A 27,074-nucleotide genomic window follows, 5' to 3' on the forward strand; every position below is an offset into this window, starting at 1 on the left:
AATCATCGATAATAATGAATGTTCCCTTTAACAGGAAAGTACCAGATGTACTTTACATATTTCCTTTGTTAATTTGATAATCTATACTATTATATAACAATCTCATGGTGTCTGTATGTGTGTTATTTAACATAGTAAAAACTACTAGACAGACTGGGCTTAAATTTTACAAAATATAACTACTATACCAAGAATGGTAATACAGTAGGATTAACTTATTGCCACTTCAATTTCAATATTTATTTGTAGAGATTTTGGGATTTGTAGAGACTAACATCTAACAATTTGTTCAAATAAAATTAACTCGCCGCGGCCTTGTATTAGAGGAGGCTGTGGCTGCAGCTGAAAAAGTAGTCGAGTGGAACGGAACACGGAACAGAACTGGATTGTGGTTCCGCTTGGAATGGTGGAACGAGTTGCACTCTCGGAACGGTGGATTGGATAAATGTAGTTCCAGCTGCAGCGACCAGCGACACACCTCTACTCCTACTAACTGTCTCAGTCAACAAGTCACTCCTAGTTCCTCCTACTAGTCCTACTCCACAGACAGAGCCAGAGCAGCTACTCTAATGCCGACATACCGTACGCCGATCGTTTGTTTTGTTTACATCATGAAACATGAAAGTAAGAAAATGTTTTATATCGATATCGTTGGTTTATTTAACAACAAAATAGGCTCAGTTATCTAATGTGGATTTGCCCTGTTTAATAGAGTGTTAACCTTAAAATGGTGTTGGTCTGATAAAATAAGCAAGTGTATTTTATGTTTGAATGATGATAGTAGGCCTAATTTGTCAACAATGGACGAAATTTATCCTTTTGTAATTTGTGTGACAATATTTCATTGCTGTGCATACTTTTTTGATACGTTTTTTAAGGTAAGTTCAACTTGGCTTAAGCTTTGGGTTCTCTAAGTCGATCTGCATGATCTATTAAAAATTAAAATGGTTTGTCTAGCCTAATTGATAGCATAAGCAGTACCATAGCATGAATTAGGCCTAACTTAGGGTTGCACTTCATTTTACGTCCTACATTTACTATTAGCCTATACATTAAATAACTATAGGCCCTAGGCCTACAAGCTGATTATAAAATGAAATTTGTTCTAAACTAAACCTAGGCTAACCTTAACCATAGTGCAGTAGCCTAGGCTATGTGAGTACCTAAACTTAGTGTAGGCTATAGGGTATACTTAGTGACGTAAACTTAAGTGCAGCCCAAAAATCTAGGCCTATTGATGGGTACACTTCCATATCTGTTGGCACTAATATCGAATGAGTACTTTTTATCGATATATTTACGAGGCTACGATTTCAAAAATGCTTGCATTTTTGAAATGGTACCGTTGTTTAAGCCAATGTTCCAATAGTGATAAAACGATGTAGATTTTACATAAATAAACAGCCCGGCCAACTATAACCTATACTTTAACTTCACTAATCTAACCTACCTTCAAAGGACTTAGTGCAGCCAAGAACCCGCATAATGTCCGGCCCCCTTCACCACATGTCTTTTCATATTTGTTGTATAATGAGTTTATACAGCAAGTTTGGTTAGGGTTGGTTAGTTTAGAATAGTTTCAATACAAAATACGAATATGAATACTATTACAGCAAGTCTGCATAAGTTTAGTTACTTAACAGCAGTTCTGTCATGGCCGCCTTAGAGGCGGCCGTAAAGGCGGCCGTGGTTCTGCTGTATAGTTTCACTTTAACCAGCGCTTGTCACTTCTGCTAAGTGGTTCGGGACGGTTGTGCTACATGGTAAAAGTTTTTGCGCTGCGATTTGGTGTACTAATAGGGAGTTTGCGGGATCACATAGCTATTTTGGAGGGGATTGCTGGTGAATCCTGGGGGTTTTGCGGGTGATTCCTGGGGTAATTAGCTGTAGTGCTTCGTCTTCGTTAAACCAGTTTTAGTAGGTTGTTCCGAGATGGCTGACGTAATCGAACCTCAGTGCGATTCTTGCGAAGTGAAGTTTTTGGACAGTGTGCGTAGATCGCGGACTGACATTGTCTTGTTTATGGTTAATCACGGTGTGATGAGCCGGGAAAGTGCTTGCACTCGATGTGGTAATTTGTGCCCGCTGGTCGTGGACGATCTTACTTTTCGTTGTCGGCGCCGGTTGTCGATAAACAAGAAGAGAAAGCGGCAGTGCTCATTCAACGTCTCCGCGCGGGCTGGTACCTTCCTAGAGAACTCTCATTTATCTGTTGAGCAGATATTTGTCTTCGTATCTATTTTTCTTCACCTGAAACCACCTCGTCAGGCCTTCATTCGTCAGGAGCTGGGGATTGCCAGCGCGACCATTGTTGATTGGTACTCGTTCACCCGGGAGGTGTACGTCAATCACATGGTGGACCGTTCGGAGAGGATCGGTGGACCGCAGGCGGTTGTGCAAATTGACGAGGCGAAGTTCGGACGGCGGAAATATAATCGCGGGCGAATTATAGAAGGACATTGGGTGTTCGGTGGTATTGACGTGAACACGAAGAGGACCTTCCTTGTTCCTGTGGAATCAAGGGACTCTGCGACTTTGCTGGCATTGATTCGCGAGTGGATCCTTCCTGGCACAACAATCATCAGCGACTGCTGGCGGGCGTACGACTGTCTAGGCCAGGAGGGGTTCAGGCATCTTCAAGTCAACCACTCTGTGAACTTCGTTGATCCCGAGACTGGTGCTCACACGAACAATATTGAGCGTGTTTGGAGGGAGGTGCGGGCAACCATCCCCGGTATGGGATTCGGAAAAAACACTTTGTGGGATATTTGGCCGAATTCCAATTCAAGCAACGTTATTCGCCGCTTGAACGTATCCACCATTTTTTCAAAGCTGCTGGCCAGCTTTACCCTCCACAGCGCTGATGACGTCATCGACTGTTAGAAGGCATTGATTGCGTAAGTGTTTGTACGAGTTGTTTATTGTCAGTTAGGTTCTTAATTCACTTCCTGAAGTGTGGAATTGTGTAAATTGGTGTACTTATGATTTTTTGGACATACTTAGGAAATTAATATTTTCGGTCATATAATGACTTTTCCGCCCATCAGTAAAGTCCAAAACTTCATTAAATACACTTTTTACACAATTTCACACTTCAGGAAGTGCGTTTTAGGTGAGTTGGGGAAACTGAATTTTTACCTTAGTGCCTTGGAACATATATGGAAGTGTCCCCCTATTGATGACTAAGAGGCGGTTTGGGAGCTCAAGCCCAGCTAGTACGCGCCTAGTGTTACACGCGCCTAACTTTATTCCCCGGACAAGAAATCAGGCTTGGGAGCTCACGCCTAAGTTGAAATGGTCGTGGATCAAGAATAGTCGCGCCTAATTTGCAGCGCAGCTAGATGGATAGGGAATCACGGGGAATTCAGGTTTTGACGTTGGCAACGGCCACTGCTGAGCAAGTTACCATTGACAACAACAAACAATGAACAATTGAAGATGGATACAATTTTATCTTTGTATATCAACGGTGGCTAATTAGTAGACTATGGTGTAAGTTTCTGCATTGTAGGCTACCATTGCAAAAATTTAGTTTTGTAAGATCTTTGATTTACATCTCAATGACTATGTTTTATCTCTGGTACTACACCTTATAAATACGTACAGAGCAAGATAGGCTTCTGAAAATCAATATGATTTCTTTCAGAGATCAAAAACATTAGGTAGCCTAATCATTTAACAAAGATTACCCTGTGTGTGGAACGGTTACATCTGAAACTCGGTTTCATGCAATAAAATGCTTCAAAATTAAACAGCAATTGCCCTGTATATTATATGGGTATTGGCGGAAAAAAAATAAAAAGTATTTTAAGTAATTGCGGAGGTTATGATAGTGTGAAGCAAATGTCTGTTAATAGGACTTACAAAAAAATTGTTGTCAATTTAAAATTTTTTAAACATGACACTCTTTTATCTAACTTTTCTATAGGGAAGTAGCTATTACCGTATGTAGCACTTAGTTCCGGGACCGATATAATTTTCCATTTTGATGTCCCTAGAGGCCAATAAACATCCCCCCTATTCATTCAAATGTTTATATATGTATAGCCCATACATTATATACACGTCCGTAAATGTGACAACTTGAGTAATTTTGTCTGATTTTGATAAAATTTGGCATAAAAGTGTAAGGCGCGATAAACCTTAATGAGTTTGCGAACCAGCATGATCAGACCATGAGGACCCGGGGTTTTATGGGATAAAAACAGTTTTTTTCTCAATTTTAACCCTTAAAACATAAATCTTTATCTTTAAAATATTTTAAAGAGTATAAAAAACAAATTACCTAGTACCTATATTAAAATGTTTTGTACGGTTATTGGCTACAGAGACTACTCAAAAAATCGTAAATTTAAAACCCCCGTGTGATTCTCATGGAGAATAAGTTAACTGAATTGTAGTTTTGTAGTTTATGGATATATTTTGATGAAACTTGGCAAATTTATTTATTTTATATTAAGTTAAAGCTGTTAATATTTTGGTAAAAAACACACTGTATTGCCCTCCCTGTAGTAGCATACCTACACGTAGGTAGTTTTAGTTACTTGTTAAACCTAAAGCTATTTAAATAAATTCAATTGAAAGTCCTATTAGGTTATTGGATATCCGCTTAGTCTGTAGGTTTTCTGTGGCGGGATTATTGATATACTGTATACCGTATATTTTCTTATACTCCCAATAAGTAACCTAGGTTACTACATTTTGATGTAACTAGCACTTGTCAATGACACTGAACTGAGCTCAATCATAACACAATAAAAACAAAACGATTATGACTGTGAGCTATTTTAGTTTTTTATGTTTTGTTTATTATTTCTTCACTCTTTTGTAGGGGGGTAAGTGGGGGGAAGGTATGTATGCGGTTGCTAATTTTTTCCTACCTAATAAAATATTTATAATTAAGGTACGGGTGTTTATAACCAAACTCTCAGTTGAAATAAATTCTATTCAGGCTCCATATATTTATTGCAGTTAAGTTAACAGTAAAAACAAAAACAAAATAATATTTCGTTAAATTACTTCCCGCAAGATTTATTTTTATTTTGAACAACAGGAACCTAAAAAAAAACTTTTATCAAATATACTTTGAGGGTAATGAAATTGTTCGTAATTTAATAACGAATTCCAATTAACATTCTTTTACCTAATATGTAAACAATTAACTTGCTAATTAGGTAATACCGGCATGATGTCGACTTAGACCTGCCCCCTGGCAGGACTAAAGTTGGGGACTAAACTCACTAATTTTTATGGCGAAAATATATCTCTTAGTCCTGAAATTGGTCTCCCAAACCCACCGAGACTATCTCTTAGGCTGGCGCCTAAGTCTACTTGACTCCCAAACCAACAATATTTAGGCGCGAGATTATCCCTGCACAAGTTAGGTGCGCGCCTAACTGATCCCGAGCTCCCAAACCCGTTTTCTAGGCGGCAGCCTAAATACCGGAAATATCCGGTTCATAGTCGCGGACTAGCGCTAATACCGAGCTCCCAAACCGCCTCTAAGGATACGGTATGGGTGAACATGTCCTTTACCTGTGCCTATTGTCCTGGAATATTGTAATCAATAGGTCTAGTTTGTTGCACAAGCGCTTTGTCACTTTTCACCCTCTATAATAACCTTTAAGTGTTCCTCAGGTACGACGATGGTAGGCTTACTAACTTATGCTCTGTGTTCGAACATTTTTATCATTTGACCAAGTTGTACGAGCCTAAGTTTTTAGATCCCGAAATAGAGCCCGAACAATAGACATATCTGGGACAGTGGCATGTGCTCTACTAAACTTACTTAATTGGTGAGTTATTGGCAGATTCACCCAATATTGATTTTTGATCTGAGACCAACATTCCTTACGTTATCCACTAGGCTACTAAGTTACCTTATTTTAGTCGGATACTTATACTATCCCTGTGGAACGATTTTAAAAGTTTAGTCTCGTCAAAGTAGCTTATTTAAAAACTTTGGCAAAGAAAATGAACGCCCCCAAAAAGTAGCCTAGGACTGTAGGGAAAGCATGCTGTGTAAGGACTGTGTGGTCTTAGTCGTCAACTAACTGAAGTCTAATTTATCACCAGTTGTCTGACAAGAATGGAGTAACTTACCAGTAAGTTAAATAAAGTTTCTAGCCTATAACTTAGGCCTACTGAAACTTTTTTATAAAATGTTTCCAAGGATTAGAGGATGTAGTCTTAAACAGTTTCATGATGTTTTCCAAGGTGTAGAGGCCGTCCAGCTGTTGCTCATCAGTCTTGTTTGAAGCAGTGACCAAAGTTAAAGTTTCTATCTGAGTAGAAGAGTGACTGAACGACAGATTGTCGAAGTAAACAGGGAACGTCTCTGTTTAAGACTATGATGAAGGATTACAGTCAGCCTTGGAAGTCTGAACACGCCCCAAATGTTTCTCAAATTCAAAAGGCCTAGGATTGTCTTCAAGGAAACTGTGATGAATAACTTACATATACCTGGCTGCCAGAACAGACCAGTTGTGCATTAGGCCTAATCTGAATTTGAATTTAGTTTATTGCCATTATCTTAAATAAAACTTACTCACTGAAAAGCAATGGGCAAAAGTAACTAAAACTATAGGTAGCCTACATAAGTTAACACTTAAAGTGCCGTTGACATGTTTGAACATGAAAATTGCATTTATTTCAATGTTAAGCAATGGCGGGAATTCCCGTCATCAGCACCCAACGTGTTAAGTAGGTGTAGGGTATATGTAACTTGCAGGCTTTTACAAACTTCTTCAGTTAAGCTGTTAATACACATTTTCTATATCAAAACACTTTTCTGCATAGTTAACTTAACTTACACTTCCAACTGGCAACAGTAATCAACAAGGATTTTTCTTCTTCCTACAAAAGCCTAATCTCAGAACCATTCTTGGCAGGAGCTTAATTTCTTTTCGCGAAATTTTTGATTTGGCCTACCTACTATAGGCTAACAAGAATAATTTTCCTATAGGTAGGGTTGTAGTAAAGCAGCTAGAATAGTATCCTTAGTAAACATGTTCTAGACACACAGTGAAGTGTTCACGTTAGCTACAGATCCATAAATAGCTCGATTTTGTTCACAAATGATGCCAGTACCCAGTGACCCCCCCCTCGTTGCGGCAACAAGCTTACACAGAACTATATTAGCACACATCACGTCCTTTACTTAAAAAAACGCCCCTCGTATTAATCTAGGCCTAGGACCGGTTGTTGTATCGTGTCCATTATTCATATGTGCTGTTTTTTGTGCTCTTTATTTACATAGTTTTATGATATCGAAAGATAAATCATTTTATAAAGATCTATTTAATATTCCATTTAATAAAGACCGGGAAAAATTTGAATTTTCAAAGCCGTTTGGTGACTTTCTAAAGCCATTTTTAACATCTTAAACTGTGCCCTCCATAAACTATGGCCATATCCTCCTAAAAGCCATTTGGTGACTTTTTAAAGCCATTTTTAACTTCTAGAACTGTGCCTAATTGTCCAAAAACATCCCATTTTGCCATTTCACCTGTTATATGTTATATATGCAAGCATTTTTCAAAGATCTGTCACAATATGTAGGCTATATCAAATTCAGTAATAGCATTGACTATATAAACTTAAACACTAATGTTTATATAGTCAATAAGGCTACTGGTGTTACCGCTGATGGCTGATGCCTGTGTAAGCTAGTAGCTAGCAGACATTTTGACAACTATGAACATGAAATCAGCTGTTTCCCCGTCCTCGCTGCAGTGGCGGCGATAGCGGGCCCGCAGGGCCCGCGGTGCGGGGGGGCCCAGGGGCTAGGGGGGCCCATGAGCCTTGACCGGGATTTTCGGTAAATTTTACCGGCACACGGGCCCGCGATAGTGTGACAGGCTCAGCCACACGGGTCCCCTATCATAACAATATTTATATGAAAATTAAAATAGACTACGTTTTTTTTTATGATAAAAATTTGTTACAACCTATAACTTAGTTCAAGTAGTTTACAACAACTAATCTAACACTATTACTTGACCGATCGATATAAATTATCTACCAACCTAAGTAAAAGAATTGTCATCAGCCATGCGGGTTCTTTTAACTGTCCTCGTGGATTGTGTGAAGGCGCAGTCAAAATTGGTTGCATAATAATAGGGGAGTGAAAATTTAAAAACGTACGTTTTCAGGAAAAGCACTTTGCAAATTTGTTCCCCCTTTTTTCAAAACTTTTATTATTATTTTTATTTCATTAACATTTTAAGTTTCATAAAATGTCCATGGTAACGCAATATCTTTGGTAGTTTTCTTTTTAAAGAGCATCTTTAGTAGAAAAACACAAAATTCTGTCACGACCATAACGGACGTTTAAATGAATATTAAAAATAGTTAATATTATTTTTATAACTATGTTTTGCTATAAACTAATTTACTTTTATGACCATTATACAATAAAAAGGTCACTGAGTTTTTGGTATATTTGGTCTTTCTAGAAAAAAATTTAAAAAACTCAAAAAATAGGAAAAAGCCAATAAAATCTTTTTAAGTTTGTATAACTCAGAAAAAACTTACCTGAGACCCGAAAAATCGTTATGTTTGTATAGAGATGTGCTTCTTTTGTGTATAAAACATTGAAATATGACGATATTTTAATTTTATAAATTTTTATGATAGAAATCATAAACGTGATGGTCAGGGACAAGCGGTACGGTCGTGAATTGTCTGGAATAATCTAAATCTTTCCAAACAATCCTTCAATTATACTGTTAGTTATTATAACACTATGTGTTTCAATTGAACTAAACTGTTCAATTTACAATTATATTAAAGTTATTGTCACGACCAAACACACTATAATCCATAAGGTTCCATAAGGTAGGTGGTCGTGAAAAAAACCGCGATGGTCGTGAAACTTTGGACGTGAAATTACGTGTTATTTGGCTCTGTTCTGGCGTTAGCCCTGCACCTCATGTTCGAGGATACAAAGTGGACTTCTAGGTTGATCTAGCAATTGAAATATCTTATAAACAAAAATTAACACCATGTCTACTTCATCGAATGACTACGTACGGTCATGGACACACCAAAATTACAAAAAACACAATCTTTCCTTTATTAATCTTGTAATTCCTCGTTTCAACTCAAAACGACCGGCACTACAATCCTGACGTACACCCCGAACTAGTTTCTAAAACCAACTGACTCCATCGACGCCAGGCTTGCCACTGTCGTGCTCCAAAGTTGAAAATTTTTCCCAAATGGTCGTGACGCCAAATCGAGGGACAGACTTATTTTGTCATGGTAGTCAGTCTGCAATGACAATAAAATTATAATATGCTCCTTTTTTGTAAGTTTAATAACCATTGATGACATAAAAATATGGCTTTATATATTTCGGTATGAATAATTAGTCTAAAAACAGCGTGAAAGTTGAAAAATGTACCCTAGGGACACGTCATGGTCGTGAATTTCGAGACTTTAAAAATACGAAAAAAATACCTAGAACCTATTTAAAACTAAATAAATGTGTGTAACATGTTGCCCCCGTCCCAAAAAATATTAAAACACATAATAATAAACTACAAATCCAGTATCTACGAAGTAAAAGGCCAGGGACATGAAAACGTACGTTTTTAAATTTTCACTCAGGGCCGTATTTATAACCAATGTGGCCTCTGTCATCGTCACCCGCGGGGAAACGTTCTCGTCGATATCCGCGATCGCGGCAAAAGCGTAGGCCTAATCTTTCAATTTCGTGAGCGTGATCCTCACGGATGTAAAAGCTTTTACTTTTAATTGTGCATTATTGTACTGAATACTGAGAAAATCGGCTCGAGCTTGATTTTTGACTTTGTGATTGATCCCTCAAGCTTGTAGTCCAGGCTCAGCTCAGGGTCCCGTATTATACAGGACTGTTGTTGGTGGCCGAGCAGAGCCTGGACTACAAGCTTGAGAGATCAAGTACAAAGTCAGAAAATCAAGCTCGAGCCAATTTTCTCAGTATTCAATACAATAATGCACAATTAAAAGTAAAAGCTTTTATATCCGTGAGGATCACGCTCACGAAATTGAAAGATTAGGCCTACACTTTAGTCGCGATCGCGGATATCGACGAGAACATTTCCCCGCGGGTGACGATGACGATGTCTCCGCGGCCGCAGATGTTCAATATTTTACCGCGATTGCGGAAGACGATAGTGACATTTCTTTTTTAGCGAGAGATATATCTAGGATTTAGCCGCGATTGCGGAAAAATGATTTACCCGTCACCACCGACGGGTCGCGGGGAGATATTAGGCCGTGATATTAGATTGGGCCGTGAACGCGGGATACGATGATGCTGCTATCTAATGATGTCATAGGTTTTGTTGCATTTACAATCACGGTAAACTATGATACTGTTTCGTCCATGACTTATGACTACGGGAAGAACATTTGCGATTTTGCCGCGATCATGGAAGACGATAATGACGCCTCGGGAGATGCCTTGTCAAGTTTATTGCAAAATTGCAAGTTTAGGCGGTAATACATGGGAAAATGTTTTTAAAGATCATTGGGAGAGGGGGGCCCGGCGAACAAACTTGCGGGGGGGCCCAAGGGTTCTTATCGCCGCCACTGCCTCGCTGTCGCGCTCGATCACGTCGGTTGACTGCTGTAAAAATTGGATGATGCGTAAAACTTTTTAATTTCTATAGCGTAATATTGTTTTGTTCGTCTTGCTTTTGTTCCTCAAAGTTTATCTATGTGGAACTTAATACTAGGCCTACTCCTGCCATCGCTTATTTAGTTTAATAAAAACTATATTGATGTCTGTTTTATAACATTGCTTGTTTTAAGGACTAAATGTATGTTTAAATTTATTTCTACAGTGTCCAAGGGGGGGGACTTTAGCCCCTGTAGCCCCCCCCCCTTGGAACCACCACTGGTATTATTAGCATTTTACTATAGTAAGTTAGGCTAGTAATTTTTTTTCAGTCATGTATGCATCTGCCGTATCTAAGACTTTTAAACAATACTGGACTTCAAGTCAAACCTTTTCGACTCCACTGGTACACGACTGTATTCAACAGACTGATCCAAAAATGGGGTTCAACAAGACCTAAGCTTCTTCTAGCCTGGTTCTCTGCTGGGACATGGATCGCTATTGTTCTCATGCCAATAGCAGTGATTTTGTTAACCCGCTCCATCTACATACTCCTAAAAGATTTAGTCCAAGAAGAAAAGTCAGAGTTCACAAGTATTGCCACACTTCAACCTTTGGTAAGAACATTTTATGTGGTTATGATATCTTAACAAATATTTCAATATTATTTTGTGTTTGTTTTATTGAATAAAGCCATAGACTAACTATCACAAGTAGACTTCCAATCTCATTGTACAATCGCTAATTATGCATGAGGTGACCATGGGAACCTATAGCCTAAACGTATATTTAACATTAAATCACCTGAAACTATATTTTTTTTCTGAAAATAACTGGTTAAAGATTTCTCTACCGCAGATAAAGATTACCTAAACTATGATCATAAATTTTTTTTTTTATATAGGGTCGATCTTAAGATAAATAAATATATTTTTTGTAGCCTAATTCAAAATTTGTATTGATACAGTCTATGCCATTTTATAATAAATATTAGACTTCAGAACGCACGCTTTGAAAGTTGCTTGATCAAACAAGCCTTTATCAAATATGTTTAGCACACAGACCCAAGATTACTATTACCATTGACTTTTAGATACTGTTGTATTAATAGTAAAAGCTATTATCTAGCTCTGTTAAAACATTGTCAGCAAAATAAATAATAGTGCATTGAAAAGAAAACCAATGGAGGAAAGCATGACCCTCAATGTTTGCTCTATTTTTGATACATATTTCCAAAGACTGTCCCTATTTTTAATCCAGCAGATCAGTTTATTATTTATTTTATTTGTTGTTTTTTATTTATGTTTATGTGAAGTTTTTCAGTAATAAATATACACTACACAGTGAACATTATGTGTACAATTTAATTGTATTAAGTTAGTTAAAGTTCATATTAATTTTACAATTCCTTAATCCATAAATCGAGTATTTGCTGCTTAGATTTTGCAATATTATATTATATTATTCTAGTCTTTAGCAAGAAACACTTTGTTTTTTTTAAACAAGGATTTATTTTTATTTTCAAACAGGTATTATTATTTAACTTCTTACCTTCATACTTTCATGTAATATGAATGATCAGGTATATGTATCATAAAGCATAAGACCCTAGATTTCAAGGAATATGCATACTTGTTTCCCATCACACCATTGTACTTGAAAATACTGTTAGTGACAAAAAAATATTATACTTACAGCATATAAGTATTGTGTAAGCTATTGTAACTTTTAAAAAGTACCTGTGTTTCTTATGCCGAACTCTAGTGAACTCTTTCCAAAACAAAATATGGATGATCACTTTGTGTTTTCAGGTCCCTGGACTCAATATCCCAATATCGGACCTTGGCTACTACTTGGTGACACTCCTTGTGTGCACAGTAGTTCATGAGATGGGACACGCAATAGCTGCAATAAGGTAATTAGTTTGTAAATATTCATCATACCCAAAATTGACTTATGTTTATTCAATTTATATTTTTGCAAGCACGCTAAGTTAACTCCCACCAAAGCCAAGTTTTTGAACTTTGAATTGTTTTTTTTATTTTGTGTATTAAATTGTTTTTCTAATACAGCAAATAGGATAGCGATAAACTAAACTATGTTCAAATGTTCTTTTAGCAAATGTCCTTTAGAGAGAGTATTAGCGAATTTCTCATGTAGAGAATATTACCAGTGGTGAATTTCCATCTATATTATTAATATTCTACATGAAGCTTTGTAAACAATAAGGCTCTATTGTTGCAAACTGGCATTACATCTTTGAAAATATCCTTTAGGCCCCAGTGGCTTTTAAAGTTCCCATGTTATCCTTATGAAGAACATATTTGTTTACATTATGATCAGCTGGATAATTTAATTGCTGTTAATATTTTAGTTGCAATTTAAGGAAACGTGTGCTACAATCATTTACTGACTTGTTTGAAATGAAATATTTACTATTTGAATTTGGGTTGGCGTAAATATTACAATGGAAAAAACGAGAAAGCCTGGACAATTTGATATACTGGAAAGAAAACTGAATCAACACTGTGCTGTATTTCTTAAGCAATCATTGAAAGAGCTGATTTGCAAACTAAAGTTATGGAAACATAGGAAAGTCATACATGGAACACCACCAAGTAGAAGATGTAGAAATAATGTAGCCTATTTTTTATTTATGATCATTATTATGGACAATCTAATGCGGCTATGAGTGGGAATCATTTGTAGAAAACACTAAAAAACAAGATCAGCTTTTGAAAAATGATAAGATATTTACAAGAAATGTTGATTAGGGATTATATTGAACTATTATGTACATCGTGACTATTTCCATAATCATTTAGTCGACTCTTTTAAAGTCATAGGAAATTATGACTGTTATTCGTTAAAAAAAACGCCTTTAATACTTCGCAGTTGCTCGAATTCGAGCAACAGGTAGGGGAAAGCGGGGCTAAACCGTACAGCGAGGCTAAACTGTACACCCATTTTTTTGGCCTAGAATTCAAGCTAGGTGATCCCGACAAGTGCGACAATAAATTCGAATATCAGTCTATACCTATCTGTTCAGTTCAATTTACAACATTCGTGTAATGTAATTCAATTTGTTGATCCAATTCTTATACGAATTCAGTTCATATTTCTTTTTAGTTGATAAATTGTTTAAATTATTGTATTCAGTCAAAACAATCAGTGATTATTTATCTATACCTACTTGTAATATTTCAGTAGTGTATTTATTTTTCCCAAGTTTGACAATATAATTGATTTCTCATTTTTTAATTAAATACCCCCGCCGCAGCAAACCTGCAGACTAAGCGAATTTCCATTTGCCTGAATTGATTTTAAATAAAATTTATTTAAATAACATTAGGTTTAATGGGTACATAGATTTGCTGCTGAAGGGGGCTAATAAAGTGTGTTTTTAGTTAAATATTAGTAGTAACTTAGTATAAAATAAATAAACTTGCCAAGTTTGATAAAAATACTACTACTATTATAAATGAGAAAGTTTAGATGTATGTATGTTTGTGACAAGTAAATGCGAAAAATACTGGTCGGATCGGGCTGGAATTTGGTGTGATGATAGCTCACATTACCGAATAAAATATAGACGCATTCTTATCTCAAAAGTCCTTTCGGGCTCCGCCCCAGTGGCTCTGGAGTTTCCCATGTAAACCTTATGAGTAATCATATTTAAAAGGAATAAAAGAATTTTGTCAGCTGTTTCAACTACACAAGTTGGTTCTATGATAATAAATAGCGTTAAAAAGTTATAATGTTTACCAACAGGCTGCAGCAATATTAAACTTTTTTGAATTTGAACCAACTAGCAACAAAAAGCTGTGATATACAATGAGAACTTTACTTTATCTATTGTTTAGCTGCAGTGGTAGAACATTATGGCTATGGTAGATGAGTTATACTATAGCATACCGTAAATTAAAAGAAAAAAATTTTCTTAAACCATGTCCTCTCTCATTGCAGACGCAAAGTCTAATATAACTGCAATAAGCATTTTATACTTATAAGCCAACGCAGTACGAAGAACGGCTACTCTGCTAGTATTTCCATAAACAAGCAAACTACAACATTTTACAAAATTCTCCAGAAGAATAACATGGCAATTTTTAATTTTGCTATTTTTTAATTTTCCCCATAACCAATAACCGTTCAAAAACACTTTGGTTTACTAAATTTTTTTTTTTTTCAGCTCTTTAAAATGGTCTAGAGAGATATTGGAAAATTTTGTGTTTTGAGGGTCAAAAATTAGAAAAACCAATTTCTAGCCCATAAAACCCCCTGTAAAACCCTGTTCCCATAGTCGGGTCATGCTGGTTTGCGAACTCGTTCAAGTTTATTCCGCCTTACACCTCCAAACCAAATTTCATCAAAATGGGATAAAAATTACTCAAGTTATTGCGTTTACGGACGTATATACATACATATATAAACATTTTAACGAATAGTGTTTTTGGCCTCTAGGGACATCAAAATGAAAAAGTATGTTGGTCCCGGCTCCAAGACTTACAGTGCCACCAACGGTAATAGCTGCTTCCCTATAGGAAAATTCGCTAAAAGGAAAAAGATACTGCTAGCATTGCAGCAAACCATTCAGTTATAACAACAAAAGTAGATTTAGTGTCAGTGTCTAGAATAGTGTACCAAACATTCTCCACAGATCCCCAAGTACCTCTTGGCAATCCAAGGGGCGGTTCACGAGTCACAGGTTATCCTTTGTTCAAGCGCAAAATCCAGTTATAGTTTTTTTCGCCGCAGCTTAGAAATCGGGTTCACGAGTACGAGGTTACCCGCGCTCGGGCGCAGACAGTTAAACTTCATCCAATTATGACAGGGATAAACCCTAGCGCAAAAAGTTCAATTAGAGAAAACCCTGGGCCAAATGTCGGGTTCACGAGTCATGTTCTAGCGCAAATTGGATAATCTCGGGTGTAATAACAATGGTTTTGGACTTTAACTTAACCCTGGTGGCGGGCAGGGTTAAGTTGACATCATGTCGGGATTATCTGATTTGCTTGTTTATTGATTTTTTGTTAGCAAAAAGAATGTCATATTCGAATTCCCCATTAAATTCCGAACAATTTCATTACCCTCAACATGATATTTATTTTTTTTCATTTTTTTACAACCTGATTGTCGAAAACATGCAAAACTAACTAATATCTTAACATATTCATATCAATTTAAATTACGTAACTGTTTTATAATTATTTTAGCACTATTGACTGTGGTGTAACAAATTTTTACGGGCCCCCCTGCGAACTTTTTTTTTAGGGCCCCCCTCTCATGAGTTATTTTTAGACCATCGATACAACATAATTAAACGCCCTGCCCCTCCCCCCAGAGTTATTTTTGGACCACCTTTACAATGATCAAACAGATTAATCATTAATAGAGTAGTAAATAGATTATGGGTTATGTTCCATAAAAGGGCGTGTTAAGTATTTCAGTCATGGTTTGATGAAAAAGTTACATCACTACATCATTATATCAATAACAGTGTTTGTAAATAGTTTTTAAATAAAAATAGCTGTTACCCACGGGCTTCACCCCGTTTGACTTCATAAGTATTAATAAAACTATAGATTGGTTAAGTTAAGCCGAAATAAACAAAACAGAATACAGTGATACAAACTAATAACCACACCTGATTTCAATTAGGTAATAAATTGAAAGAATAACAAACAAAATAAGTACAGCTGAGGTATTTTTAACATTAGATTAGGTATATGGAAAGTTCCCTTTAGAAAGGAATTACGACCATAAGAGGCAATTTATGAAATAATGGATAGTTTTGCGCAAGATGTCATGACAAACATTTTAAGTATATGGTTTATGGGGTTTGTGACTTGTAGTTTTCTCAAAAGTTCATGGTTACTTCGGGATTTATATTTGGATAAAAATACCTTATTTTTTCATCAGTATCAGAATATTTATATCAAGGAGGTTTTACATTTAATTTATCACACATGTTATCCATTTTTACTATCCTGATATTAGACTAATTCGTTAATTACAAGGCAAAAATGTGGTTCGGATTCCACTATAAACTGTAGGCCCCTTAGTTTCCATTGGCTGTATTTGCCATTAATTAACAGCTGTGTCTAAGGAATATGTCAGCCTTAGTCATAAGACTACAAGGTTGCGCCACTCATCTCCACACTCATTACGACACTCATCTCCATTCATACTAGACTTAAAATACCTACATTCGTATGGTCGTCATTTCAAAGTAAAGTACTTAAGTATTTATTTATTAGGTTAGTTTAATCTTTGGTTATAATTAATTCATACACTAAAAGTTAGTTAATTTATAAGATTGACATATTTTTATCATAGGCTAAAATATCCTATTGCATTTTTAAATTTTATCTTTGTATGGATTTCAAGCGTTTACTTACAAACATAATGTCTTTAGTATTGGTTAATTGGGAAGTAAAATGAGATATAGGCTAACGAACACAGTCAGTAGAGTAGCAATATGTTGTATTTAACGAAATACAATCAATATTAGGGCAAAACTAAAATGTAAAATAATACAACATTAAAAGAACCATCCACCGTTCAAGACTCCAGGCTCCAGGTTCCAGGTAAATTATTGTTTCAAAATGTTTGCAGACGACATAAGCAGTGTACTAAATCACATAGAAGTAAAATATTTCCCGGTGACGAAAGTAAGAGTGCATAATAATCAATGACCCACGTTATAAAACGTTAAATTTGTTACCTTAGTTTGTTATCACTGAAGAGGCCTAACGAAATTAAACGATAACAACATATAACATATTATTAATAACATTAATGTTATTACTTGTTCAATACAATTATTGAATAATTGATAATACATTTAAAAATAAGAATGAACTCCAATTTTTGGCGGAACTCTCCACTCTTATCACGGGCCTCTCTGTTCGTTGTTTCCCGCTCACCGGTTCGCGGGCCCCCTCAGCTCCCGGGCCACCCCGCATTGCGGGCCCTTTTGTTACGCCACTGACTATTGAACCCTTTTATTTCAGCTGAATAATTTCAAAATAAAAATGGTTCCATCAAACATTGTTAGGTTTGTCTAAGAATTTTTATTGTATAATTATATAGAATATAGGTCATTTGATTTAAGTATCCACATTTAATTTTGTATGTTTTAAATGATATAACTTCTTGATCAGCATTGTACGTGTTATTAAATTTGGGGAAAGTAAATAAAAGTTAAGTTAAAGTTAATTAAGTTTAAATGATATGTTTGTATTATTATGTTTATGAATTAACAGTTGTTAAAGACCTTTTCATCTGATAATTTCTTAATATTAGTCATATCGGGGTTTACAATAAAAAGCTTCAATTTGCTGAGGTAAAAGATCAATTTTATTGTTAAATATAAAAAAGTTGTATTACAACAAAATATTTTGTTGATTATAACCTGTTTTCTTACACCTAAGATCTCTCATGCTTAGGGCTGCGCTCTACCCCTCTAGCGCGTGCAAATGCAAGGGTTTTAGTTCTTACTGTTTGTAGCCCCAATTGTGAACCGATTTAAAAGATCTTGGTGTCATATTTTTTGTTAAATATTATTGTAGGTTTGCCGCTTTAAAAAATTTTGATATTTAAAAAAACTTTGGGCTCGAAAGTTGGTAAAAATTTTGAAATACACGTTTTTTATCATAGGTTTAATGCATACAAATAATTTTCAGAGAAAAATAACAAACGGAGGAAGTGCAATAGATTCTTAAAAACAAGAATCTGCAGTTAGTCTTTTTTCAAACTAAGGATAACGGTGTAATCAAATCACCCAGTGTGGAGTCAAATCGATCGAAAGGTCATCAAATCGATCTTCGAAAGGTTTGCAAGCACTCTTCATGGCGCTGTTCAATGCAATGGTATAGGGACATTGGCGTTCAGCAACCTCGTATTGAGAAATCAGAGCTGAGGTAGAGCGCACCCTTAACAGTCTGAGTAAACCCAGTGAAATAAAGTGTAGCTACAAGCCGAGGTATTGAAAAGAGCGCAAACTATTAACACTAACTAGGGTGCCTACTGCCATCTGATTTATAAATTCCACTCTACACAGTAAGTATTGTAATGAAATATTTTAATACCACTCTATTACTAATGTTCAATATTTATTTATTTCTCAAAAAATAATCTACATCCTCTATATTACAATCACTTTCAAACAAAAACATTTACGTTTTATATTATTATTGTTTACGTATGAAGGCCGGCTCCTATAATAGCCAGTTGTTTCTCCAGATTAATTTTTTAAACAAATTACTGATACATAAAAGATAATCATAAATCTTTGAAAAGAGCAGTCATTTTATTAAATAATTTGAACGTTTGTACATAATTGGTAATCTAATTTTAGTTTGCAAAAATTACGAAGATTTGTTTACAAATTTTTTTTTAAAACATAATTGTATGAGATAATACCCCTGCTGCAGCAAACCTGCAGACTAAGTGAATTTCTATTTGCCTGATTTGATTTACACTAGCATGTCACTTAAAAAATATCACATTTATTCCCTATTTAAATAGAACGAGGTGTTAGCCCGTCCTACGTACGGGAGTTCAGTAGTCAGTTAAAACCGTGTACAATTCAGATCAGCTAGTAAAGGCTACAAATATAAAGACAAAGTACCTTGCAGTTTAAATGTGAAGAATCATCTTGTAAACAAATGTTGTGTGACCAAATATGTTTTTATTCCATTATAGGCCTATACGATATGCATTTTGAATCCGATAATTTTACAATTAAACAGCAATTCTGCAATTTTTACGATGTGAAAAGCGTTGAAGTGAGATTTGCAGCCGATTCGCACAGACGCACACTGATTATAAGTAGCCTACAGTAGAGAGAGTAATAGTCAATTGAGAAGTGTATAGACCTAGTCAACGATACCACCTTCCATAGCATACCTGCCTCTTCCATAATTATTGTCACCACAATACAACTACTATACACAATTTCCAGTAGAATAAAAACAACCTAAAATAAAACGATAATATCCAATAAAATTCACAGTACACAAAATTTTACTTTGGTGTCCTAACATCAAAACTAATCGTCACACCTATCTTTTATATCAATTTCACTGCATTAATTGCCAAATAAATAAGTGTAAACAAAGAAAAGTAAAAATACCCCCGCCGCAGCAAACCTGCTGACTAAGCGAATTTCCATTTGTCTGAATTGATTTTCAATTAAATATATTTTAATAACATTAGGTTTAATGAGTACCTAGGTTTGCTGCTACAAGGAAACTAATAAAGTGTGTTTTTTAGTAAAATATTGATAGCTTAGTACAAAAAAATAAATTTGCCAAGTTTGATCAAATTATATCCACAAACAAGCAAACTACAACATTTGACAATATTCTCCATATGAATAACATGGAAATTTTAAATTTACAATTTTTTTTAATTTTCTCCGTTACTAATAACCGAACAAAAATACTTTTATATACTAAATTATTTGTTTTTTTTAAGCTCTTTAAAAAGGTTTAAAGAGAAATTGGGAAATTTTGTGTTTTGAGGGTCAAAAGTGAGAAAAACCAATTTTTACCCCATAAAACCCCCCGTAAAACCCCGTTCCCATGGTCCGATCATGCTGGTTTGCGAACTCATTCAAGTTTATCCCGCCTTACACCTTTAAACCAAATTTCATCAAAATCGGACAAAAATTACTCAAGTTATCGCGTTCACGGACGTATATATATATATATATATAAATCTATATATATATATATATATATATATATATATATATATACATATATAAAAATTTGAACGAATAGTGTTTTTGGCCTCTGGGGACATCAAAATGAAAAAGTAAATCGGTCTCGGGCCTAGGTCTTACCGTGCCACCTACGGTAATAGCTACTTCCCTATAGGGAAATTCGCTAACAATAACAGTTTGTTTTGAAACAGCTGTTTGGTTCAAAAAACATTCATTTGAAAAAAAGAACTGGTCACATGTAGCAGGAATATAAAAAGTAAACACGCTAGTAAAGCTAATGACGTAATTGTCAATGTTTATTATCCATACCGTTATCAGTTCTATCCTTGATAATTACCCACCCTCATTGAATAAATGTACATCGTAATTTCCCATATTAGTTAATTTAAACTACAATATATTCATAGTTGAAATAAAAGTGATATTTTCACGTTTGGGGGTGCCTTTTCACGTTTGGGGGCGCTGATATAGGCACCCCCAAACGTAACCAAACCACAACTGAACACGATTTCATAAAAGGATGGTTTGTCTAATTGCAGTATCCTAGGTCAATGACGATGATGTTGACGTTGTGTTCAATCTATGTCATCCATCTGTTTATCTTTGTATAAAACCTGGCTGAGGTTGTGGTGGTAATTTAAAATCGTGATTCCTGATTATTCTTGATCTTCTTTTTATGACATCAATATTTCCGGGCCTAATCCAAACAAAGTTAAAGCAGACAAACATTAATTGTAAACAAAAAGCTACCATGAAGAATTAAAACATGTAAACATTGTTATTTTTCTAATCTTTCCTTGAAAAGTGGAGCAGTAAAATAATTTGCATTTTTCTTTTTTTAGTAAGACTCGTGTACAGAGCATCGATTTGTAACTGTGGTTTAATTAATTTTGGTCTAAACTATTTTAAACTGTGGTCTAATTATCTCTACTAATCTAACTTATTTCCTATAATCAATGACAAAATAAGAGCAAATAAAATAACCTCATAGTTCCATAGTTTAAATTTAACCAGCTGTTTGTTAAAACAAATTATATATTGATCTAAAACAAATCGAAGGTTACACAGATTGCTTTAAAAAATAATTTAAACAGCCTAGTATTTTACTACGTATATTTAATTAATCTGTCATCCTCTTACAGAAGAATTGAACGTATCAATGATTAGCATTACACATAGTATAAATAAGTCAACCCTAAGTATGTCTTTAAATTTTTATCCAAATGCTGAATTTGTGACACAAAAGCTGAATGTTTACAGCTGTTATGTTAAGCAAATTATTTTATGCCAAAAGCTAGTTTAGAATCTTAGTGTCGGCTGCTAGACTTTTTAAAAATTACAGCTTAATTTCTAAAAAACTGGGACCCTAAACTAAAATTATGGCTTCGACATTCCCTAGTTCTCAAAATTATCTTTCTTTCAACACAAAAATCATGAAAATCCGTCGAGTGGTTGATTCAGAATCGTGAAATAAAAAAACACTGTTTCGTTTTAATATTATAGATTAGTTTAACAAGTACTTAGGTTTGCAGCAACAGGGAGGGTGAAAAGTGTTTTTTTTTTGTAAAATGTTAATAGTTTAGTAAGAAATAAATGCATCTTCCAAATTTGATAAAAATACGTTCATAAACAAGCAAACTACAACAGTTTATTTATTCCCCATAAGAATAACGGGAATTTTAAATTAAAGTTTTTTTTTTAATTTTCTCCGTAACCATTTTGCGCACAATTATGCTTCAATATACTAAATTGTTAGTTTTTTTTAAGCTCTACAAAATGGTTTGAAAAGAAATTGCTAAATTTAATGTTTTTTGGGTAAACAGGAAAAACCTATTCTTACCCCATAAACCCCCGTTCCCATAGTCCGATCATGCTGGTTCGCGAACTTGTTTGAATAAATGTAGGTTTACACGTTTATACCAAATTTTATCAAAATCGGATCACCTTTGCTCGAGTTATCATGCTGACGGACACAAATATATATATATATGTATATGAATTTGAACGGGTGGTGTTTTTGGCCTCTAGGGTCCTCAAAACAAAAAAGTAAATTTGTTTTGGGTCCAGGTCTTACCATGAGTACTACGGTAATAGCTTATTCCCTATATGAGAAATTCGCTAAAAATAGTCAAATGTATTTATTTTAAATTAAGCTATTAATATTTCACTCAAAATTACATTTTATTACCATCCCAGTAGCAAACCTTGTTAAATATAATATTATTTAAATAGGGATTAAGTTATATCTGACATGTGAAAGTAAATATTTCAGTGAAATTCCAATTAGGCAATAATGGAAATTCGCTTAGTCTGAAGATTTGCTGGGGAGAGGGTATTTTAATAGTGCAATGTGATGGAAAAGGTTTCTTCTTCCCGCCATCACGTTTCTAATTAGACATTCTGTGACCAGGGAAGACGGTCGCGTGGGTGGAGTTGGCGTGGTGGTGTTTTTATGTATCCCAGTCGCCTACGTTTCATTGGAGAATTTGGAGCTATTGACACCTCTGCGCCAGTTGCGTGTCTTGTGTGCTGGAGTGTGGCACAACGCTGTGCTCGCGTTGGCAGCAATGTGTACTCTACTGGTCACTCCATGGCTACTACTACCTCTTTATGACTGGGGAAACGGTGTTCAGATCCACTCAATACAATTGGTAATCCTTATATATAATTCTGTAAGACAAAATTTGTACCAGAAAATTTTGGACGTCTGGTAAGTCGCACAAAAGTGAGAGAGGTCTTAAATTAAAGGCCTTGACCCCAGGGACTCGGGAAAAATATCAGAATTCCCATAAAGTTACCAGTAAACGAGATATAACGTAAAATGTTCTCTATAAGAATAGCATTAGAAGCCATTTACTGCTGATTTTTGTTTACTTCAATACAGCTGATTGTGATCTATCATCAAGCCAGTACGCAATGTTAACATTTGGATTACTTATTTGCCAGTCAATTCTGCAATGTAGGCCTACTGTATAAAACCAGGGATAACGTTACCGGTAACAATTAAGACTTTTTAGTTACGTTATAATGTGGAAATAAATTATTTTACTGTGAAACTTTTCAAATTTGTTTATTTTTTACTTTTAACAAGAAATAACCACATATTGACTGAATAATTAACGATTTAAGATTAAATGGAAAACTTCTGCTTTGTTTTTATTTCAAAACATTATGTTCTATATTTATGCTACACTTTCTTTATTTTTAACCAACTTCCCCACTACCAACAAAAGGAGGAGGTTCTCAATTTGTCTGTGGCGATGTTTTTTTTTTTTTCTATGTATGTTCACCAATTTCTCTGTGATTCTTTTACCGATCAGCGTGGTTCCACCACCAAAGTGCCAAACAGGTGACTCAAGCAGTTTAAAAATAATGATTGTTCTGTTGCACTTTTGATTGTTTCAAACAGTTTTGCTTATCAAAAAACTTCAAGTATATAACAAATTATACAGTCACTAAAAGTCATGAAATAATTTATTTTTGTAAAAAAATACAACCGACTTCAAATGCTCTAAAAAGAATTAAATAATTTCAATAAAGTAATCTTTTGTATTAGTCAAGCTCACGTATTTCAAGTCGGCGCGGCTCTAACTGCAAAAATATGAATAAAATAAAAGATATTGAGAGTGTATTTTGAAAATCAATAAATTGTCGCTGGATAACATCTATATCTATACTATTATAAAAAAGAGGTGGTTGCTGTATGTGTGTATGTATGGGAAAAGTAAACGCGAAAACTACTGGTCGGATCGGGCTGAAATTCGGCATGATGATAGGTCATATTCCCGATTAACATATAGGCATATTTTTATCCCAAAAATCCTTCCGGGCTCCGCCCCAGTGGCTCTGGAGTTTCCCATGTTAACCTTATGAGAAATGGAATTAATGAATCTTAACAGCTGTTTCAATTAAACAAGTTGGTTCTGTTCTATGATGTTCAATAGCATTAAAGTTACAAGGATTACCAACAGGGTGCAGCACTAGCACTATTATTTCTTTTACATTTATGACAACAGCTAATTTGCAACCAAAAGGTGAGTGAGCGTAGCGAACGAACTTCAACCTGGAGGCGAGTGAGCGTAGCGAACGAGCTAACCTGAAGGCAAGTGAGCGTAGCGAACGAGCTAACCTGAAGGAAAGTGAGCGCAGCGAACGAGCTCCAACCTAAAGGTGAGTGAGCGTAGCGAACGAACTTCAACCAGGACGTGATTGAGCCATGCAAACGAGATCATCTTGAAAATTAAGAAGTTAAACGGGGCAAAGCCCGCGGGTTACAGCTAGTAAATATATAAAAAAACATACTGAACTGTTTTGTTTATCAAAGGAAGTATTTTCTTGTATTTTATGTTTACTTCAGAATGATTGCTTAATGAAAATAACACACACAAATGTTCTATATGAATAGGAAAATTATTTATTTTGATATTATAATAGGGAAAAGAAGCTAGTTTAAAATTAAAACGTTACTTTTCCAAGTTAGAAATATGTAAATACATTATAATCTTTTTAAAGATACTCGTTAATACCACTATAAGATTATAATCACCTTAAGTTATAGATAGTCACCTGCAATGTGGACATCCTCTTTAAATTTTTGATCAAAAATCATCATAGAGCCGCGCCGACTTAAAATACGTGAGCTTGACTAATACAAAAATAAATTATAAATTTCAGATTTATTGTAGTGTTTAATCAATATTTTGTATGAAGTGGAATAACCTCAATGTCCTCAACGGCTGTACTCTTAGAAAATAACCTGGGAATAAAGATGGAATAGGTTCGTACAGGAAATATAAATTTGTGAACTAAGCAAGTACAGGGTGAGGCAGTGAAACGGCACGATTCCGATACCAGCTGACAAGGAATTTGGAGCTATTAGAGTATGGGCGAAATGACCGTAGACGTATAGACAAGTGGACATTTCAGTAGCAATGGGGCGTTGGACGAGTACCCAACATGCGTTAAAACGTAGATATTATGGTTTGTGCTCAGCTCACTTTCCGTTGTGAGTTCAGTATTATCGCCGCGGGCCCCGATCCATCAAGGAAAGCTATCCTCAATTGGATGAGTTAACTTTGAAGCCACTGCTAGCACGAAAAAGCGCTATAAAACGATTGCAGCCGCTATGCAAACGCTAAAGAACGTCATGGGCTGATTTCAATTCATAATTCAACAATGTGTGCAAAACCAAGTACGCCATTTTACTGACACCATATTAAAAAATAAAATTATTCTTAAGGTGAAACATTTATTTCCACTCATGTACTTAGGATTTATGATAGAACAACTATCCTTTTTTCAAAATGAATTATTTGTGATTTTTCAAAATCGTGCAGTTTCACTGCCTCACCCTGCACTATGACAAGATCCAATGGGAGGAAAAACAATATTACTTGGAGATTTTAAACAGGTACTGTCTGTTGCTCGCAAAAGAGTTAAGAATCAGCCGATGATTGGGCCGAATTTGATAGAATATGTAACGTCAATCGCACCTTTAAGAGGGATACCACTACAAAACTTAGAATAATTATTTTATTTTTTTTATGTTGATCAGAAAAAAATTTTGGGTTAAGTTTGGTCAATGGGATGCCTTTACTTTACACTAATGTTGTTAAACCTTAACAAAAGGAGTATAAACTTATAATTATTAACTGGATAGGGATGCTAATTAAGCGGGTTTGGCTAAGAACTAAGCTTACCTCAAAACTCCTTTATTTGACTTTTCATATTTGACGAAGACAATTTCCAAAATTCCAATCAGGGAAGTCTTTTTTATCACAATTAACCACAAGACCAAAGCTACCTTAATAAACCAGTATTTATTCACAAACAATTATATGTTTGCTGCCTTTAGCTGAGTTAACCCTATGTAGTGATTTGAATGATTTATTGAAAATAACATCATCAAAGACAAACAACAAACTGTTTTTACACAATAGATATGGCATACAGGGATATCTATTGTGACACAAAGATAATATATTTCTTAGTTTGTTTAAATATTACAATAATTTGTTTTAAATTATTGAGCTTTTTAGGGACTTATGTCCCTACAAGCCACTAGTTTCTTATAAAAAGTTAAACCTGTACCCTTTATCTTTTCTTTAAATTATAGTTTTTTTAATTACTGAATTGACCTTTTCTCATTTAGGCTAATAATTGATTTTAAATGGTCATAGATTGGTGGATCCACTCTTGAATAAGGTATTGGTTATGACCAGGATAAAAGTATAGGGACCTTTTGATTTAAAAGCAAGCATTTACTAGTCCCAACTTCTCAAGTTATTTAATTAAGGAAAAGTACAGATCTGATATGAACAAGCACTTAAGTGCGATGGAAAAGAATCTAGTACACACTTAACTCAACCATCAATTAACTGCCGTTATCAGCGTTACCCACCAAACATTTCCTTCTAGCACTTAGAAACCCCCCCCCCCTTTATATACATATTTGAGGAGATGCTATTTTTTACTCAATTGTTCTATTGAGCTTAAATTTGCTGTATTGTATCCTACTAGTAAAGACTTTTAATTTGTTGTGCTTACATTTATGATTTTCTTCAGACTTCTAGCGGTCACCTTCTTGTGGAGGTAGCAAGCAAATTCAATGCATCTTTGAACAGCTGTGATTTTGAGCTCAGTTGTCCATTTGGGTTTGCGGCAATGTGTTCTACTCGTGATACCAAACTCGACCTATGCTGCTATTTAGGAATTTTGTCTGACTATCCTCATGGG

General features: G+C 35.1%; 1 protein-coding gene across 3 annotated transcripts in view; it reads left to right on the forward strand.

Moving 5' to 3' along the window:
• The first annotated feature begins 519 nt into the window (after positions 1 to 519).
• Positions 520 to 27,074, forward strand: part of LOC128992537 (membrane-bound transcription factor site-2 protease-like) — a 32,237-nt gene continuing 5,682 nt past the window's right edge. The window contains exons 1-5 of one of the 3 annotated variants that reach the window (XM_054416160.1): positions 801 to 878; positions 6,217 to 6,586; positions 10,939 to 11,223; positions 12,418 to 12,521; positions 22,750 to 22,990. In XM_054416160.1, the coding sequence (XP_054272135.1) occupies positions 10,945 to 11,223; positions 12,418 to 12,521; positions 22,750 to 22,990 (624 nt within the window). In that variant the 5' untranslated portion in view covers positions 801 to 878; positions 6,217 to 6,586; positions 10,939 to 10,944. Of the gene's footprint in view, positions 879 to 6,216; positions 6,587 to 10,938; positions 11,224 to 12,417; positions 12,522 to 22,749; positions 22,991 to 27,074 lie in introns of all 3 variants that reach the window. The other 2 variants (XM_054416158.1, XM_054416159.1) reach the window with 2 other exon arrangements.

This window comes from Macrosteles quadrilineatus, unplaced genomic scaffold (assembly GCF_028750875.1).
Source record: "Macrosteles quadrilineatus isolate MER2022 unplaced genomic scaffold, UCM_ALF_1.0 Scaffold_4__1_contigs__length_99947679, whole genome shotgun sequence".
Classification (NCBI taxonomy): Eukaryota; Metazoa; Arthropoda; class Insecta; order Hemiptera; family Cicadellidae; genus Macrosteles; species Macrosteles quadrilineatus.